The sequence below is a fragment of the Gymnoscopelus microlampas genome (genome assembly GCF_963454915.1).
Source record: "Gymnoscopelus microlampas genome assembly, chromosome: 17".
Lineage (NCBI taxonomy): Eukaryota > Metazoa > Chordata > Actinopteri > Myctophiformes > Myctophidae > Gymnoscopelus > Gymnoscopelus microlampas.
The window spans coordinates 36,530,907-36,549,854 of record NC_139954.1 but is presented as its reverse complement, the minus strand read 5'-3'; the positions used below and the strand labels follow the sequence as shown (position 1 = coordinate 36,549,854).

Sequence of the window (18,948 nt, the reverse complement as noted above, 5' to 3'; positions counted from 1 at the left end):
CATCTTCTCTTCTGGGGGTCCCTGTCACAAAACATTTTCAGATGGGGGTCCGCGACCAAATGTATATCAATTTAGGGGTCCTTGGCATGAAAAAGGTTGAAAACCGCTGCATTACAGGACACAAACAAAAGGTGGGGAAAAAAAAACAATCGAACATGTGGCCTGCTGGGCTGAAGTTGCATTAAGCTATAGGTGCTCATTGCCACCCTGGTCCAATATGAGCCCCTATCAAATGCAGACAATAAATAATAGCTGTGACTATTTTGATGTGGAAAATTCCAGACAGTTTGCCTTCAGAGACGTGAAATAGTCCCATATATAATACACTCCACATACACTAAACAAACCAGTATGCGGTCTCTAGGCTATTGAGTCCCGTTATTGTTATCAAAACCCTTCTATTTCAACGTGACGGTGTGATGTATAGAGACCATATTGAAGGTGATGAAATGCTAAATTCCAGATTTCAATTTCGCAGCAGCAGTGAGGGTGAGCTTATCATATGAGATTCTGTCTGAGGGCCAGGGGGCCCTTATCACATCCATCATAAGACATTTTAAAGCACTGCATTCCGGTGTAGACAGTACGAACGCTTTTCAATAAAGTGGGCAGGGTAAGAATAAAAGTCTGTCTGTACGTGGAAGAGAACCTTAAAGCAGGTTTCCCCTTCAAACACGTTAGGAAAAGTATATTCGTAAAGCTCTGCAGGCATCATCAGTCTATAAACCTGATTAACAATGGAAATATCTTATATAATTTGTTTGTCTGACAGGGACAATGCCATACATTTAATGCACCAGATATAGCTACAGTACAAGCTTATTCTCATCGGTAGTCCCTGCAGGCTTGCATATCACTGACTAATGATTCAACCCTCTGCTCTGAGATGAATGTTATTTCGTTTGCACATTGCAACACCTTTCCAATCAACACCTGTGATCGGTAGCCCTCATCAAATCGTATCATGAGGCTCGTGCGGCGATTCTTCACAGACTGAGTTATGTCTGTGTAATTATGTGCGCTGATGAGATAGGGTTAGCTCGCTGTGGCTATCAGGGAAGTGGAAGACAGTGGAGACAGGCTGCCTGGTAAACGCTAATTGCTGATTTCCTGAACGATAATAGAAACACATAACATATAGCTAGTTCATAGGGGCGAACTCGCTCGCACGCACGCGTGCGCACAGGCGCGCGCACGCAGACACACACACACACACACACACACACACACACACACACACACACACACACACACACACACACACACACACACACACACACACACACACACACACACACACACACACACACACACACACACACACACACACACACAGAGAGAGAATCAGAGAGCCATGTGCTGTATACTCATCAATTAACCCGACACCTGTTGTGCTCCCAAGGGCAGCCAATCAGATCGTATTAGAGAGCCCCCACTAATAACAATAATAAACCCTTAAGCAAACTGTCCGGGGTGTGGTGGTTTGGTTCTTCACAGGGCGGTAAATGTATAGGCTGGCAAACTGAATAATGACAATCCTCTCATGGTAACTATAGCTAGCACAATAGCAATACATAGTCAACCCCTTTGCTACTGGCAAGTTAGTGGTGTAAAGTAACTAAGTACATGTACTAAAGTACTGTACTTAAGTACAATGTTGAGGTATTTGTACTTTACTTGAGTATTTCCAATTCTCTGTACTTTTACTTCTACTCCACTACATCTCAGAGGCAAATGTTGTACTTTTACTCCACTACAATTATTTGAAAGCTTTAGTTACTAGTTACTTTGCAGATATAAATTATTATTTCATAAAACATACATTATATTGACAAGGATGAGGCCGCACAGCTCTTAGCCATGATGCAGAAAGTTTAATTAGAATGAAATGAAACCAACGTTTCGACAATACAGTCTTCCTCAGGGTTTTTTTGGTCAAAAAACCCTGAGGCCTCATCCTTGTCAACATTATTATCTGCCGTGGCCAGCACCTCATCAACACAGGTGTGCTGTGCACTCCTCACTCTGTGTTTGCCATAAAACATACATTAACCACTTTAGCCCTATTTTATACCTAGGCTATTTGAAAATAGCAACCCCTTTACTACTGGCAACTGAAAACAAAACAACATTATAACACCCCCGGGTGCTGCCTTTGGATCCTTGTCCAGGTCTTGTTTGGCATCCTTTGAGGCCTAGTGATTGGACATTTCTTCACTAAAAACAGCCATGGGGGGATATGTGTTGGCTCTCTCTTTCCAGTGTGTATGCTTGTGTTAAAGAAATGAAATACATTCCAGAAGGATGGATGTGAAAGGCGAACACCTTGACCCACCCACAGCGATCATTGGATGGTTCCAGGGAGCCCCAGGCAAAATCAGGGAAAAGGTTTCATTAAGTCGCTAGTTTCACCTATTTCGTAACTATTGCATAGACATACGACATTTGCCCTTCACTTAGTGGGGAAATGTTTTTTTCTGATTTCATCATTCAAATATTTCTGGAACAGCAGTGGGAAACTGCAAAAGGGTTATTATTTTCCAAAGTGTTTCCCTATTGCCTAAATTAGCTCACATATCCTTTACAAACCTTAAAAAAAAAAACGTTCAATTCATTTATTTAGATTTTGGAGCTATCTCTCATTTTGTTGCTATCACATTTTCGGAATGCTATAGCAAATTTTTCTAACGTAGGAGGACAATAGCCAATGCATTAGTGAATACATTGAGATGCTGGGTTGTGCATTCACAGGTCTCCCCGTAGACTATTACTGTATCTCTCCCAATCTCAGATCATTTTTGTGCAAAAGTGAAATCTTAAAAATGCAGAGTGCATGAAATAACACCATATTCATTCTTAGTTGTTTTTTTTTAAAGTTTATGATAAGGAATAAGAATCCCAACCGACAAACTACTTTGGTTAGTGAGAGACGTTACGTTTGGATAGAGAACACTTTTTTTTTTTTTACTATTTTCATATGGTGGCACCCAGCCAAAATGTTCTCAGGCCTATTTGAGGGCCCTTAAAGTGCACGAGAGACCCTTTTTTTCAGAAACACCTCAGTATAGCAGGCTGTAGCAGGGGGATCCAACCCATAGACACAGTGGTAGAGAGAGGGGTATTAAGGTTTGGGTACGGGGGACAATGTTCCCACCATCGCCCAACAATGGCCGTAACACCCATCTCCTCCTAGCACAGTCCTCCACAGGTCGCCCTGAATCCCTGAATAAAAGCCCTCCTTCCCCCTAAAGCTTCTGGGGGTTTTTATCCATGCATGCATCCCCGGCATCAATGGGAATAGTGTTCCTCCCCCCCCCCCCCCCTGCGAGGGGCAAATCAACTGTGGGAGCACTTTCTCCTCCTCTCGCCCTCCTTTATCCTCCTCCCACTCTAGACCTTGCTGCGGGCTGAACAGCGAGCGACGGGAGAGAAAAGGCACATGCCTTCACGTCCGCTTCACACGCACACAAAGGGAAATCAAAATTGCTCAGACATGCGTGCGTGTGTGCGAGCGCGCCGACACGTGAGAGTCAGAGTACGTTTACAAATAATAATTGTGCCCGTGCGCATGCAAACACAGACAGACACACACACGCACACGCACACACACACACACACACACACACACACACACACACACACACACACACACACACACACACACACACACACACCTCTTTTAACCCATTGAGGTTAAAAGAGGTTCCGATTCTGCAAAACGGTTTTCTGAAAAACCTATGTTTCTATATCAGTGGTTTTCAAACTTTTTCATGCATGTCAAGGACCCCCAAAATGATATGAATTTGGTCGCGGACCCCCATCTCAAAATATTTTGTTCCAGGGACCCCCCAGAAGCAAAGATTTGAGTTAATGTTCGCTTTAAAAGAATATATATTCAAAGATTTGCACACATTTTCACGATTTTTCAAAAGTAGCCAAAGTGTAAAATAATGCTTTTTAGCTCAAATCAAGAAGTGACACAGATGCGTTTCAGGTCTTAAAGAGTTAACACAAAGAGGAACAACGATCAGAATGCAAAAAAATAACTAAACAAAAAAGGCACTGAATAGATACTGGTTTTCAGAAGTACCAGCAGAATTACAAAGCCATCGATATCTGTATTCAATTCCGAAATAGGAGGTATTATTTTAGTCGCGGAAAGACTTGACTTCCACCCACAGTGCCACATAGACGATAATAAAAACCCTTTAGTGGGCCGCCGTTTCTCCCAAACTTATTTTTCTACTTGACGGAGTTCTTTGGCCGGATGGCAAATTGCTCTTTTCGTCTCAATTCATACCCATAGTAATAACAGTACAGGAAGGAGGAGAGAAAACAAACGGGGGATCATGGGCGATAAGGTTTCCAGACAAATTGAGCCTCTTGAGTCGCATCAAGCATTAATTGGGGTGGGGGGGCTTCAGACAGCACACAGACAGCGACTGCAGATGTATCCGATGTCACGGGCGGCGATGCAAGCACACAGAGACCAGGTTACAGACAGACAGACAGACAGACACGGCCGAAGGCCATGCCAAGTGCACCCCGTCGGCATTCAAAACCAATCCCCGAGCTTCCAATGGTCCGACGAGACTGAATGGGCCCAGACAGAACATGATGGAATTATTCATAGCCAGCATCTCCACATGGCTGCCTCCAACTGAAGGCAGCCACAGCCACCCACCTAGAGAGAGAGAGGCTCTCTTCTGTCACTCACCGACAGCCCAGAGTCTGTCTGCTTATTACAATGACGCATCGTCCATCAATCAAGCCCACACCCTTCTAATTCCCTTTTAACAATGTGTTAAATGCAGTCGGTGAAAGGTGGCCCGATCAATCGCAGCGTGGCGTAAAAGCACCGTGATCTGCATGCTACGTACAGCGTCAAGACTGATGGTCACAATAGAAGCAAGTCCCCCGAAATCATCCTCTAAAATGGGCCCTGGCCATATACAGTGTGGGAGCTGTTATTTTTACATTGGTTTGAAGAATCAGTTTGATTACAGACATATTATTTCAGTCAATTTGTGTTACAGTTAAATGCTTTTATTTTGAAGGTGTTGGGCAATTTGGGAGCACAGGTGGATTTATTTAACTAATGAGAGCACAGAAGCAGTCAGTGGGCACCGGGAAGGAGCATGTTTGTTTGTTTTGGTTACATGTCGGCTTTCCGACATGTCGCCTTTCCGACGGTTACTAACCCTATACCTAACCCTAACCCTAACCCTAACCGCACGCGGAAGCCACGTAGTCGGAGTGGCGGGATGTCGCAATGGAAGGCAGTTCCCGTTTGTTTTTTACCAGCGCCAGGGTCGTCAGAAGGCGGACATTATACCATCATTTTTTATGTTTGTTCTGGAAAAAAAGATGATGAATAAAATGCCATTCCCTGACCTGAGTAAGTAGCCTCAGTAGCCTTTTGAGTTTTTATTGTTGTTGACAAAATAGCCACTACATACAGTATAAAGCCTGGGTTCTAACTTTGTTGTATGAAAGCCTTGCTCACCAAAAACAGATTTTCTACTAAAATATCATTTTTGTTCTCAGCGAGCAGCACTTTCGTACAACAACGTCCAAAAACCAGGCCACTGGTGGTGCCTGTGAAACAAAGAGCACATGCTGTATTCAGATGAAGGGCTTTACTGTAGAGGGACTTCAGAGAGTTGAAAATACCACCATTTATGCCAGTGCTCGGAGGAGGACAGTATAATCAAATTCAGGTGACTCTGGGAGGAAAAGGGCTCTGTTCTCTGGATACAAGCACCATGGTGAGTTTAGGGAGGCACGGGCGCCACCACAAGTCACTGTGCCTCCAGCTAGTATTTTAAACCTGGCAATATTATTTACACGACTGACAGCAACAGATAAACTCATGCTGTGCCCGTTGCGTTCTACATATCAAGCACCAGTTTAAAGGGGAACCTTTCTTCTCTTTCATTTACTTTCATTCCCTCCCACAACTTGCGTGCACGTGCGCACACGCGCGCACGCACACACACACACACACACACACACACACACACACACACACACACACACACACACACACACACAGTACATTTTCTCTTAAAAATGCATGTGGCTAGTTTTGTTTATCTGTGTTGTGCTGGGCCTAATTACCATGTGAATCATGCCCCGCACCACTTTATAAAGTGGCCCAAACTCGTCGGAATGCAGAAATTCATTCATTAAGTATGGCAGGGAATAAACACCAGAAGAGTGCAGGAAAAACACCATATTCATTCTTTATTTTTTTCAGTTTATGATCCCGACCGACTAATTATTTTGGTTAGGGAGAGGTGTTATATTTGGATAAAGAACAAAACAAACCTCAGTTGCCCTTGAGTGTTATTAGTTTGCCTGGACTTGACTTTGGCAGCAGTGCAGAGTAAAGTTCTGATGCTGCATTCACACTGGCGACGACGAAGCGACAGGCTACAAGTCATTTTCAATGGAAGCTGGAAGCTATAAATTGACGCCCGACACTTTGCAGCATGACGCACTACAAATCAAAGTCAAAAAGACCTAAACCTTTTCAGTGCTCCAATGACGCAGGGAAGCATCAATCAATCAATCACATGTTCTTTTTTTGCACCGTTTTCCCTCTCTCGACACAATTCGCTTGGTAAATGGAAGAAAAACGAATTATTGCCGTTAGCCATTTCCCTGTGCTATTTCACCCTAACCTTTCCAATTGTGGCTTGAGCAACACTGAGCTACCACGACTCTCAGAGTTAATTGCATCCTTACGGGTCCATTTGGTTCCATTTGCACACTCTCAAATAGGATCCATCATCAAAGAGGTAGATAACTTTTTCAGCATGTGGCAGGATATAGAAAGGACTTTCTCATCAGGAAGGGCCACGTCTAGACAGCCTGCACCAAGCTACATAACATTTGGCAGTCAGGAGTCTTCAACGCCACCAACATCTCCCTTTTTTAGAGCCTGTATTGAAAGCATCCTACAACATGTTTCTGAAACATGGACAATGAAGGGGAACTTGAGTGAGAAGTGTCTGGATGACACCTAGACAAGGCTGCTAATGCGAGGGCAAAGAATGTCCTTCGAAAGACCATCCAACTAAAAGAGATCCGTCCAAGTTCCACTACGGTCACCCAAAGATGTGCTGTTTTTGCTGGACATTACTAGAGATGACTACCAGATCATCTCTGACACACTCTTCTGACTTCCATGTCCAACTAGAGGAAGAAGACCATTTATGTATCTACAAAAAGCAATGGGCAAGCCTGATTGTTTTGGATATCAACTGCGGTTGATGGTTGACGAAGTACATTCTCAGAGTTCAATTAAACACTCAGAAATTGACAGTGTGGTTTGTACATGTTGGCTGCAGGTATCTATCTAAAGTGTGAAGAACATCACACAGAATATGTAACCACTCACTGGTTCTATAAGTAAGACCATCTCTACTATGTGTATGTTTCTGTTATCCTGTAACACAGGGGTCTTCAATGTTTTTCAGACCAAGGACCCCCTAGCTGAGAGAGAGATGGAGCAGGGACCCCCCCCCCCCCCCCCCCCCACTACATATTGTATTCATGTTAAATGTGTGTTTTCCCCGAGACATTTAACCACTTAAACCCTCAATACTTTGCAAACTTGACCATTGTTGGCTCGGTACTTGGTCTGCTCTTATTTTCCACAAACCTCTTTGCCGGAAAATAGCCGATCCACAAGCGTTGTGTGCTTGTAGAGCTGCTATTTTCGGCTAATGTTCCCCTCAGAATAAGGATGCTAGGGTTCAAGTGGTTAGTGTAAAAAAAAAAACGGCCCCCCTTTAGTAACTCTGAGGACCCCCTAGGGGTCCTGGACCCCCTGTTGAAGACCTCTGCTGTAACATACATCCATGCTACATCAACGCACACACGTACACACTGTGCATCATGCCTGCAGACACACACGTAGGCTACGGTACGCCGGTGAAGGTCAGAGATACATGGTTTCCTTCTTTCCCCCTGGAAGATAATATCTGAAGGACAGTGGCTGCGTAGCGTGGTGCAGTCAGATCTAGTTCCCCGGCCAGACATTAATCTTTCATATCCGTTGTCCCCCTCTCAATTGATGCCCCCGACAGCAGAAATAATTCATATGGCACCGCCTAAATATGCATCATTAAAAATTTGATGAAGGGAACTGTCGCCTCATTATTCAACACCTATCACGCTTGTTAAGCCATTAAGACCTGGAACGCATCTGTGTCACTTTTTGATTTGAGCTAAAAAAAGCATTATTTTACAGTTTGGCTATTCAAAAATAGCAGATCTACAAGCTCATAGCGCGGCACCGAGTGCCGCGCTATGAGCTTGTATATCTGCTATTTATGAAAAATCGTGAACATGTGTTCAAATCTTTGAATATATATATTCTTTTAAAGCGAACATTTTTAACTCAAATCTTTGCTTCTGGGTGGTCCCTGGAACAAAATATTTTGAGATGGGGGTCCGCGGTCAAATACATATCATTTTGAGGGTCCTTGACATGAAAAAGTTTGAGAACCACTGATCTAGAAACACACGTTTTTCAGAATACTGTTGGGATTTAGAAGACATTTCTAGAATCGGCTTCAGTGTCTTAATGACGAGATATAATTCACGCTGATGTCAGATGCCATTTTGACATGGGGCCCCCATGCACAGAGACACACACACAAACATGTCCGGGACCCTGCTGCTATGGGACATCAGAGAGAGAGACAGAGAGAGAGAGCAAGAAAGACAGAGAGAGAGAGAGAAAGAGAGAGAGAGAGAAAGAGAGACAGGTAGAGAGGAGAGAGAGGGGGTGGGTGGGTGTTGTTGTTGGTGATGTTGGTGGGTAGGTGAAGGAGCGAGGATGAGGAGGGTCTGACTTGGTGTTTTTGTGTCTCTGCTGAACTGTTTTGCTCAGTTGGGTGTGCTTTCCCCACCAGGACCCGTCAAGGGCCCTCTCATAAGTTCGTCAAAGGTGAAAACCTGTTTTCCATCTGAATAGACAGAAAGGAACGCTCTCGAATTAACAAAAGCGTTAATCATGCGTAAGACAAGCATGCGGAGGCTGCACAACCGTTATGGATGTGTGAATATCAAAGGGGGGGGGGGGGGGGGTTTGGAATCGACTGAACATGCCCCACGGGCAAATAAACACCCGGTTGCCTCATAAACAAGATGTGATGCATGGCAACTTTCCTTTCTGATCATAGACACATAGACTCCAGACTGAATGGATTGGGCTGGATATGAAAGTGGATTTGATTTGGTTTTAAGACTCATTTTGCGACAACTGTCATGTTTAATTAGTAAACTTATAGATGAATTGAGAGGATACGCAAAAAAACTATTATGAAAACGTTTGATAAATGTCTGTTTTACGGCTGTAATCCTAATTCAGGTAAAGATTAAAGCTATTGGTTTCAAACTTAACTTCTGCTTTCCTTGCGATCCATTAAGGCCTGGAACGCATCTGTGTCACTTTAGATTTCTTTGGCTATTCAAAAATAGCAGATATACAAGCTCATAGCGCGGCACCGAGTGACGCGCTATGAGCTTGTAGATCTGCTATTTTCTTTTTTAGATTTTTTTCAAAAAACTGTTAGGATTTAGAAAACTTTTTAAGAATCGCCTCAGGTCTTAATGGGTTGAAAAAACTGAAAACAGCTTCGCAAACAAATGTACGGTACTTCATTTCACACTGGCACCGACAATGTGAATCTGTCTCTCATGGTTGTATTTGGTTTAAGAGTTATTTAGAGTTCACATATTCTAATTTGTCTTCCATTGAAGTGCTGTAGCAGAGCACAGTGAGTCATACAATCTCAATGAAATGGCGTGCAGTTGAAAAAGCATGGCCAAAATGTGTAACACTGCAGGCCGGCACATACTTTGCTTTCGATTTAAGTTAATTTAAGTTATTTCATGAACTTTGACAATTGTAAAACTTATAATAAGTGAATCATTTTACAAAAACAAGACAAAGTCCACATTTCCAATAGCCTGAAGAGTGCAAACGAAGCATTATTATAGGGTAATCAATTATAATGGAGGTATAGGGATCAAATAGTGAAGTTCAATGGACAATCCTGTAACCATGCACAAAACACCCACCTATATGCTAAACAGTGCTTGAAACAGCATACAATATAGTAAAACAAGCAAGAGAAAACAAGCATGAATCCTGTTTCTTTCTTTTTTTTCATGAATCTAATGAGAAACAAACATTGCTAAGTAACTAATTGTTGTGCCAATCAACACTTAATTAGGTCTAGTACGTATTCATTAACGAAGTGTATAGCTGAAAGTGAGCCTCATATTATGATGCTCAACCCCTCACCTGTCAAGGTGTTATCACAGCTGTCCAATGCTGCTCAACACTGCCCTCTGTCGTTCTCTAACAATAAAGCCTATCTCTCGCCAACATTTGGGAATGTTCAACTTGAATGTCTGTTATTATTCAGATTATAATAATATGTTGTTTTCTATTCAAATAGATTCTATATCTGTGGCCTTTAGTCTGGATAAAAGTATGTTGACTAGGCTAATTCCGATATAACAGGGGGGGGGGTGATTTATCCAACAGGCAAGCTTAATAAGAATCTCTTTCCCAGGTGATTTGTTGTTGTATTTCAATTAATTTAGCAAATCTTTAGCAGAATAATACAATAATAAGAGATAACGAGGGGAATTCTGTGCGCAATGTCTGCCTGTTGTGCGAGAGGGAGATGGGCTTTTTTTTTTTTAAACTATTGCAATCTGGTCATTACGAATATAGCCATCATTACTCGGACAACCTGCCTTTCTCTATCAGACTATACAATAAATGGATAGCTTACAAACGGTTGTACTTCACAATCTACAATAGTAATCTTCTATTCATGTGTGAACGAACACCAGCATGGCAACGTCTCAATCCCGACTAATTGTGCACATCATTTCATGTAGCGTATCATATTCATAATCTTAACATCCAGTTTTGATCTCTAGGACACCATGAGAAGAAAACGTATCGATACTGCAATATAGAAATATGCAGAATCCCGTTTCACATGTTTTCAAATTTGTATAAAAAATCTTTTGAAAATAGCACATACAAGCTCACAATGGCATTTTCAAATTGGTGAAATGTATAGAGCTGAAGTGGTTAATGTATGTTTTGTAATAATAATCAAAATCTACAAAGTAACTAGTAACTAAAGTTTTCAAATAATTGTAGTGGAGTAAAAGTAGGCTACAATATTTTCCTCTGAGATGTAGTGGAGTAGAAGTAAAAGTACTGAAAATTGGAAATACTACAGTAAAGTAAAAAACCTCAAAACTGTACTTAAGTACATGAGTACATGTACTTAGTTACTTTACACCAGGCACGCAGGACAGACAAAAGTAAGTGTTTTTGGTGGTAATGTTGAAGGAAGGCACTGCATGGCAGCTACTGCAGCCCACAAAATGCCTCTGATCCCGGGATGGAACGTGAGTAGAAAGTCAAGCTATGGGGCGTCAGAAAGGAACTGCAAACTGCTCTCAACAAAAATACTATGACAAATAGCCTATAAATACGCATGCCGCCCGTAATTAAAGCAGACAGGGCGCATTGATGGATGGCGCATTGAACATTTCGGAATGAAAAACGTCACATTATTGTTCTTCAGTCCCCGTTGCAATAGGAAAATGGCAAAAAGGACCCAATAGCATGGCTGAATAAGGCGAAAACATCACCCTCTCCCATTCTTTCCTTTTCCTTTTTTTTAAATCAAAATTTAACTAATCAATTCCAAATTTGAATAGGCTATTACATTGTTAATACATCCACCCTTAATTATTTTAGGTCCAATTCCAGTTAGCCCATCACTGGTCATCAGTCTACCCATGCCCATGGAAGACAGATTTCAACCGTTTCCCACCAAGAGGTAAATTTCAAGTATCAAACACATAAACCTGGTGCGCAACACTTAACACACCACAAAAGTGCCAGTTATTGATCACTCCACTGTTTAGAGAAAAGTCTTTTTCCTTTACCTTTGGAAGATGTTTCTATTCCGTTAAGTTGATGTCGGGTAGGGGGGAAAAACAGTCGAAACACGCGGTCTCTTTCTTGGTTAGAGATGATCTACTTCAACTATAGTGTCGTATCCTCAGCCGACGTCTCGCTCACAGCCAGCGACCTGCAGCCAACAACACAGTCTGCGCTCTGTGTGCGAGGTGGACGGTCTCAACGCGCTGGGATGGGGGGGGGGGGGGGGGGGGGGCAGGGGAGAGAATGTGCATTCAATAGAAAGGATTGGAAGTGCGTATGGATGCCATGGTGGAAAGTAACTAAGTACATTTACTCAAGTACTGTACTTAAGTACAATTCTGAGGTATTTGTACTTTACATGTCCAATTTCCAATACTTTTACTTGTACTCCACTATACATCTCAGAGCCAGGCAAATATTGTACTTTTACTCGACTACAATTATTTGAAAACTTTAGTTACTAGTTACTTTTCAGATATAAACTATGATATGAAACACACATTAACCACTTTAGCCCTATTTTATACAGGCTATTTGAAAATAGCAGATCTCACAACGCCTCGCATTGCAATGCATTGTGAGCTTGTAGATCGGCTATTTTAAAATGTTTAGTACTTTTACTTTCGGTACTTTAAGTATATTTTGATGCCAATACTTTTGTACTTTTACTCAAGTAATTTCTTTATTCAGGACTTTTACTTGTAACAGAGTATTTTTATATTGCAGTATTGGTACTTTTACTTAAGTAAAGAATTTGAGTAGGCCTACCTTTTCCACCACTGGATGGACACCCAGGAGAGCTCGGAGGGCTGTCGAAATAAAGTCTGGAAACGAGAGAGCACACACAAAACATGCCTTATCAATAAGTCACACTGTACGCCTGGCTGTGAAAGACGGTGTGTGTTCACAGTCTTCACAGAAATGACACCCCTGTAATCTCTCGTTGACTCTGAGGCGCCTTCATGCTGATGTGGGGTACCATGGCAATTAGTCCACTGGAACTTTGCGTTTCCAATATAAACTCCCGCTTATATTTCAGCGGGAGTCCCGCCGAAATTCTGTCTGGTCTGAACTCTACGTAGGCTATTATAACACTAGCCTACTTATTTTTATATTGACCAAGAGGTTGTAGACACTCACTGACTTATTCTATTCCACATATCTTTTACAAAAGATACCATTGGTCAGTTCATTGTGCCAGTTTTTCCAAGTTTTCCCATGTTGCAACATAGCTCTGTTCACACAATGCTGTAGGCTACCCCATCCAACTGTGGCCTACATTCTTTCCCCATTTTATTTTCTTAAATTGTTTAATTATGCTTTTTGCACTTACTTTTGGCTATGTAAACGTGTTTTCTATTTGATCTATCTTTTGATTGATTGATTGAATACTTTATCAGTTTGCAAAAAAAGGTACAGTGGTACAGATTTAAATAGCCTGGTAAACCCTCCCTCCGGAAATCTCATTTCCATTTTGGAAATGAGATTTCCGGAGGGAGGGTTTACCAGAATAAGATTTAAAAGGATAACCCAAAAAAGCCCAGGGCTTATTTCCATTGAGGTCCTGTGTCAATTCATCGAGACATTTAAAGACAAACACTAAGATACAATAATATGCAAAACATCATATAGGTTAATCTACATTTAGATTTTACATTTAATGTAGTCTATGTTTAATCAATAAAATAAAGCACATTTCCAGCCTGTACGTTAAACCAGTAGGCCTACGGAGTCGTTGCATAAATAAAATGTTATGCACATTTAATAAACTAGATTTTCAGGCTGCTATGCAGCCTTCAAACCTAGTCATATGTTGCGCTGATAAGAGCAATGGTCAACAAAGAATGGCCATTTGAAGTGTTAAACACTGCTATAACACTGCTGCCGAGCAGCGATGCACTTGCAGCACCCAAGTCACTGTCATACCGCGACTTTGCGACTTTGTGTTCGGGAGGTAGGGGTCTACGGCCACTTCCTGGTAAAACTGGAAGTGAACAGATCCACTTCCGGGTTGCACCATTGAACTCCACACCCCTCAGAGAGTGTGTGGTGTGGGTGAAGTTTCTAGGCAATCCGACAAATCGGAAATAGGAAGGAAAACCGGAAGTGGTCACCTTGGAAGTCTGTGGTACCACTAACCAAGTTTGAAGCATTTAGCATACTGGGAACTGGAGTTATGGCTGTTTAAACCCCAGCCAATAGGAACACAGAGGGGGCGCCGGGGCGGGGCATCAGCAAATTACAGGCCATCTCTATTGGCCGTCTAAGAGCACCCACCAAGTTTGGGGCCTTTAGCATGCTGAGAACTAATGGCTGTTTGAGGCCCAGACATTAGGAACACAGATGGGGCGTTTAGCATGCTGGGAACCGGAGTTATGGCTGTTTAAAGGCCAGCCAATAGGAACACAGAGAAGGCGGGCCTTGAGCAATTACAGCCTGTCCCTAATGGCCGTCTATGAGCACCTACCAAGTTTGGGGCGTTTAGCATGCTGGGAACTGGAATTATGGCTGTTTAAACCCCAGCCAATAGGAACACATAGGGGGCGGAGCAATGGTGTGCCACGTGGTCTGGTGTGGCTATTCTGATGGCAGACCCCTGACCAGTGTTGGTGCCAAGTTTGGTGTTGATCAAGCAACGGTGCGCCTCGCAGGTCCGCATGTTACGTTTGTGACGCCCACCCTGGATGGACTACAACCAAATTAAAGGAGTAGTTCTCTCCCTGCATATATGGAAGTATCCAATCTGATATATGATGAACCCTTGGTGTGTGCCTGCTTATCACCTCACTGACATGTACAATTGCTTTCAATGACCTGTGCCTAACTCGATGTAGCGTTTATAGATCATGGACTGTTTTCTATATACATACATGTTTTTGGAGATTTTACGTTGTGTATTTGTTTTGTTGTCTGTTATTATTTTCTTTGTGAGTGTTGTCTGTTTTTTGTTTTGTTTTGTTTGGATGTTGTTTATATCTTACTCTCACTGTTTGGAGATACTCTGTTTGTTTGCTTATTTGCTTCAGTGGATGTCTACTCTGTACTGCCTATGAGTATGTAAAATAACAAAAACGAATAAACAAAACGTTTAAAAAAAAAAAAAAAAAAAAGTAGTTCTCCCAAAAAATGACGTATTAATATTTTCTATCAATTACACATCCCATGAAGCATTGAATTCATGGATTTTCTTTTGTTTTTGTCGCATTCCTGAGCCAAAAATGTGATTACCGGCGGCGGCGGAAAGATGCTAATGTATCCGGTAGGAGACACAAAGGAGTCTCTTCGGGTCTCCTACCGGAAATACACCCGGTCATCATTGTTTTGGCTCAGGAATGTGTCAAAAACAAGAGAATCTCCATGAATTCAAGGCTTCATGGGGTGTGTAATTGATAGAAAATAAGTATTTTTTGGGTGAACTATTCCTTTAATTAGCCTATGGAGTAGCCTGGGATTGAATCAAGGCTATCTATGAACGGAGTAGCCCTAGAATGGTTGTGATATTAGGCTACATACATTTCATGTATTTCTGGCTGGAATATTATGAATATTATGCCTATGTAATATCAGCATCACATTCACAGCCTGCATTCTAGGGCTACCTAGGTATACCTTGGTATCTACCTATGTATACAGAATACAGGCTGTGAACCTCAAGTCAATAGGTAACCTATTGAGGTGCATTGAGCGCACACGCTGGGGAAAAGGCTAATTCATTGACATTTACTAACTATTAGTTACCTTGTCTATAATATTACTGCACGTATAGACAATGAGTAATGCATAATACGTATTGTTTTTGTGTTCCGCACTGATTTGTACTGACCTGTGGCGTGCAGTAGGTAGCTCGTGCCAACATTAAAAAAAAACTACATTTCCTAAGAAGCCTTGCGTCGTGCTCCAGGAAGAAGGATCCATTGGAAAACCCGAGTGCGCCTGCGTATCCAGACGTGGCAACGCAACGGCATCATGGCCTCTTGGAACCGCTTCGGGAGACGGATGAGAGAGGCAAACATGTATATGCTGCTGGTGTTGTTGGTAAGTACAGCAGCGGATCGATTTATTAGTATGTTGTAAGAAGTGTTAATGCAGTTATTTTTAGCTGGCTGCTGGTTCGCGTTCAGGAAACACCTCAAACCGTCGCTGTTGTTCATTCGCGTCTAGACTTGAATGCATGCAGGAGGAGGCAAAGTTGACAGACAGCCCTCTAGTCTTAGCTGTTAAGATGGACAAGGCTGAAGTTCGTGCTCAAATTTAGCCTCTAAAACAAGTGTTTTGAGGCTCAAATGTGCTTCTATTGCTTTTATTCGAGTTTGTTTGATTGCATCTACTCAGCGATAGTCAGTCTGCTATACCTACAGTAATGTTGCCTCAGCCTGTGTGCATAAAGAGAGACATGGGGTTCCTCCTCCCGAATATCTGAGGTATACTACTGTGTAGGTCAGTCAGTGTGTCTCAAACTTTTTCATGTCAAGGACCCCTTAGATTAATGTGTGTTTTTGGCCGCGGACCCCCACCTGAAAAGGTTTTGTGCCAAGATCTGTGGTGTTAAAAATGTCAATATGTATTCAAACGTTTTCAGACAATGTCAAGAATTTTTGAAAATAGCTGATGTACATAGGGCCCTGGGGGTCCCCGGACCCCATTTTGAGAACCCCTGCATTAGACCACGGACCACCATAACCCTTGAGAGTGTACGGGTCCATTTGGTTCCATTTGTACAATCTCAGAGTTACAGCAAGGTAACGGTCCATTTGCTTCCTAACTAGCCATCATTTATCTGGGGACCCCATGGAACCCGCTCAGGGACCCCTGGGGGTTCCCAGACCACCGGTGTAGGTAACACAGCCCCCTTCCAGGGAGTGAACCTGAGTGAACGAGTCATCACTCACACCTAGGCCCATGGAGCAAGCATTGAAACGAACGATCGATTGATTGAATATTGAATGAATATGTTTGTATTTGTTTACATAAGTTCTCTAGCCTTCGTGGTCCCATTCATGTGTTATCCACCTGTTTGCATTTTAGTGCCTTGGCTTAACCCAACAAGTTAAAACCTGTTAAAGGATATTAAAGTTGTACTGTAGGCTACATTATTTGAACTGTACCTTACACACGGGGTGTGGCATTCATGATACAAGTGCCCTTTGGAATTTGGTGTCTGCTCACTGTATATAGGCTGTTATATATCATATGACAGTCACACATGAAGATTAAGCACTATGTGTGGTTGTGCCATGTGCACTGAATGAAAAACAATAGTCTCTTGCGTAGCCTCGGGGTCAATAATACACTTTTCCAGTACCAGTAGTAAAGATTCCCTTCCTCAAGTCACATCTAGTGCACCTTATCCGGCTCCATATCCTGTTGTGTGTCTGCTTTATTCAAACAAAGGTTGGGTATTGATTGTGTGTGTGCGTACGTGTGCACACTCACGCTGTGATTCCCAGTACTGGAAGGTGTTTGTGAGTACGTGTTGGCTTTTGGTGGGTGGCTCGCTGTGTACTTTGAGACTGTGCATATTTGTCGTGTGTGCACCACGAGAGCCCGGTCGACCGGCAGCACTGTGGGGTATGTAGGTGTTTCCATCAGGGACGGAGTGATAAAGCATGACACCCTGTTCTGGAAGTGGCTGTGCCTCCGGCTGGCCCTGCCTGTCAGAGCGATTTCTCAACTCTTTGCCCTAATTAGGAATCTCGAGGACTCCGTTCTATTGTTATACACACTGATGCGTCAGTGCATACATACACAGATCGGTACGCACACACACATTGCACGCACGCACACAGCAAAGTTCCATGAGTATGCACCTGTCCGTATCCCTCCTCCTTCCTTCACCTCCGCTCGACTCTTCTTCTCTTAATGGGCTTTCTTTCAGCATGTCGGTAGTAGTCCTTCTCAGTGGCTCAGTGGAGCGAGTGAGGAGGTCCTGCAGTCAGAGTTAGTGCCACAAAGAGAGACATGCCTGTGGTGGGCTGACCCGACCGACCCACTCCTATCAGATCCATCGTGATAATAATGGGGAAACCTGCGTGTTATTATTGGAAGCCACACGGCTTCCTTAATAATCACCAAACACTCAAGTTAGGCTGCGTTCAGAGGCCGACAGATTCACTAAACCCAGCACACGTATCTCCCCTTTTTTGCTTTTATGCCTTTATTAATAGGATAGTAGCCTGACAGGAAAATGGGGAGAGAGATGGGGAGCGACATGCAAAGGCAAAGGCCGTCGGGATCGGGACTCGAACCCGCAACGCGCTGTCAGACTACTTGTTTGGAGCCTAGGTGCCTGGACCGCTACCTACGCCAGCGGTCCAGGCCGTTGTTGTGGGATGTATTCATCCGAGAGAAATCAAGGTGAGGGCTTGAGAATCACTGGAGTGAATGATGCTGATTCATTTTTTGGGCCCCCTCAAACTGTAAACCTGGATGCCATTTTATTAAGCAGATTTGTCACAGCAGATGGAGGGTGAGGGCTAGCGGGCAGGAGCCCGGCCACCCGCTGCTTGGTAAGCGACATGTTTTTTTTAAACAGGAATGTGACAGCCAGGGTTGCCAGCCAGGGTTGCCAGAAGATTTTATTTGAAAATAGCCAATCTACAAGCTCACAACGCGTCGCATCGCGACGCGTTTTGAACTTGTAGATCGTCTATTTTCAAGTAGCTGATGGACATGTTAAAGTACTGTTAAAATGTGGCCCATAGTCGCTTCTTTTGGGCTGGTTTTCCTAGACCCGGTTGCTTGTTTCTCTCACAGAATCTGGCAACACTGGTGACAGCACCCACCACCTTTTCAGGGAATAAAGAGGCTATAGGTGCTATGGAACTCTAATGGATTTCCTTAGTGTATTGTTGACCTTCCTGAACTGCGTAAAGTAATTGGAAAATGGCCCCTTCAATGGAATTGTGACATATCCATATACTGTATATGGTCCTGTCTTGAGTATGGTT

At 42.9% G+C, this 18,948-nt stretch overlaps 2 protein-coding genes across 3 annotated transcripts in view; one reads left to right on the top strand and one right to left on the bottom strand.

Moving 5' to 3' along the window:
• Positions 1-12,182, bottom strand: part of sema5ba (sema domain, seven thrombospondin repeats (type 1 and type 1-like), transmembrane domain (TM) and short cytoplasmic domain, (semaphorin) 5Ba) — a 210,053-nt gene extending 197,871 nt beyond the window's left edge. For both annotated transcript variants that reach the window (XM_084084310.1, XM_084084311.1), the window contains exon 1: positions 12,004-12,182. The gene's annotated coding sequence lies outside the window, so the exon portion shown is untranslated. The remainder of the gene's footprint in view (positions 1-12,003) is intronic.
• Positions 12,183-15,955: 3,773 nt separating this feature from the next.
• pdia5 (protein disulfide isomerase family A, member 5) overlaps positions 15,956-18,948 on the top strand; it is a 68,416-nt gene continuing 65,423 nt past the window's right edge. Inside the window, exon 1 of the mRNA XM_084085286.1 lies at positions 15,956-16,036. Coding sequence (XP_083941412.1) covers positions 15,968-16,036 — 69 coding nt within the window. The 5' untranslated portion in view covers positions 15,956-15,967. The remainder of the gene's footprint in view (positions 16,037-18,948) is intronic.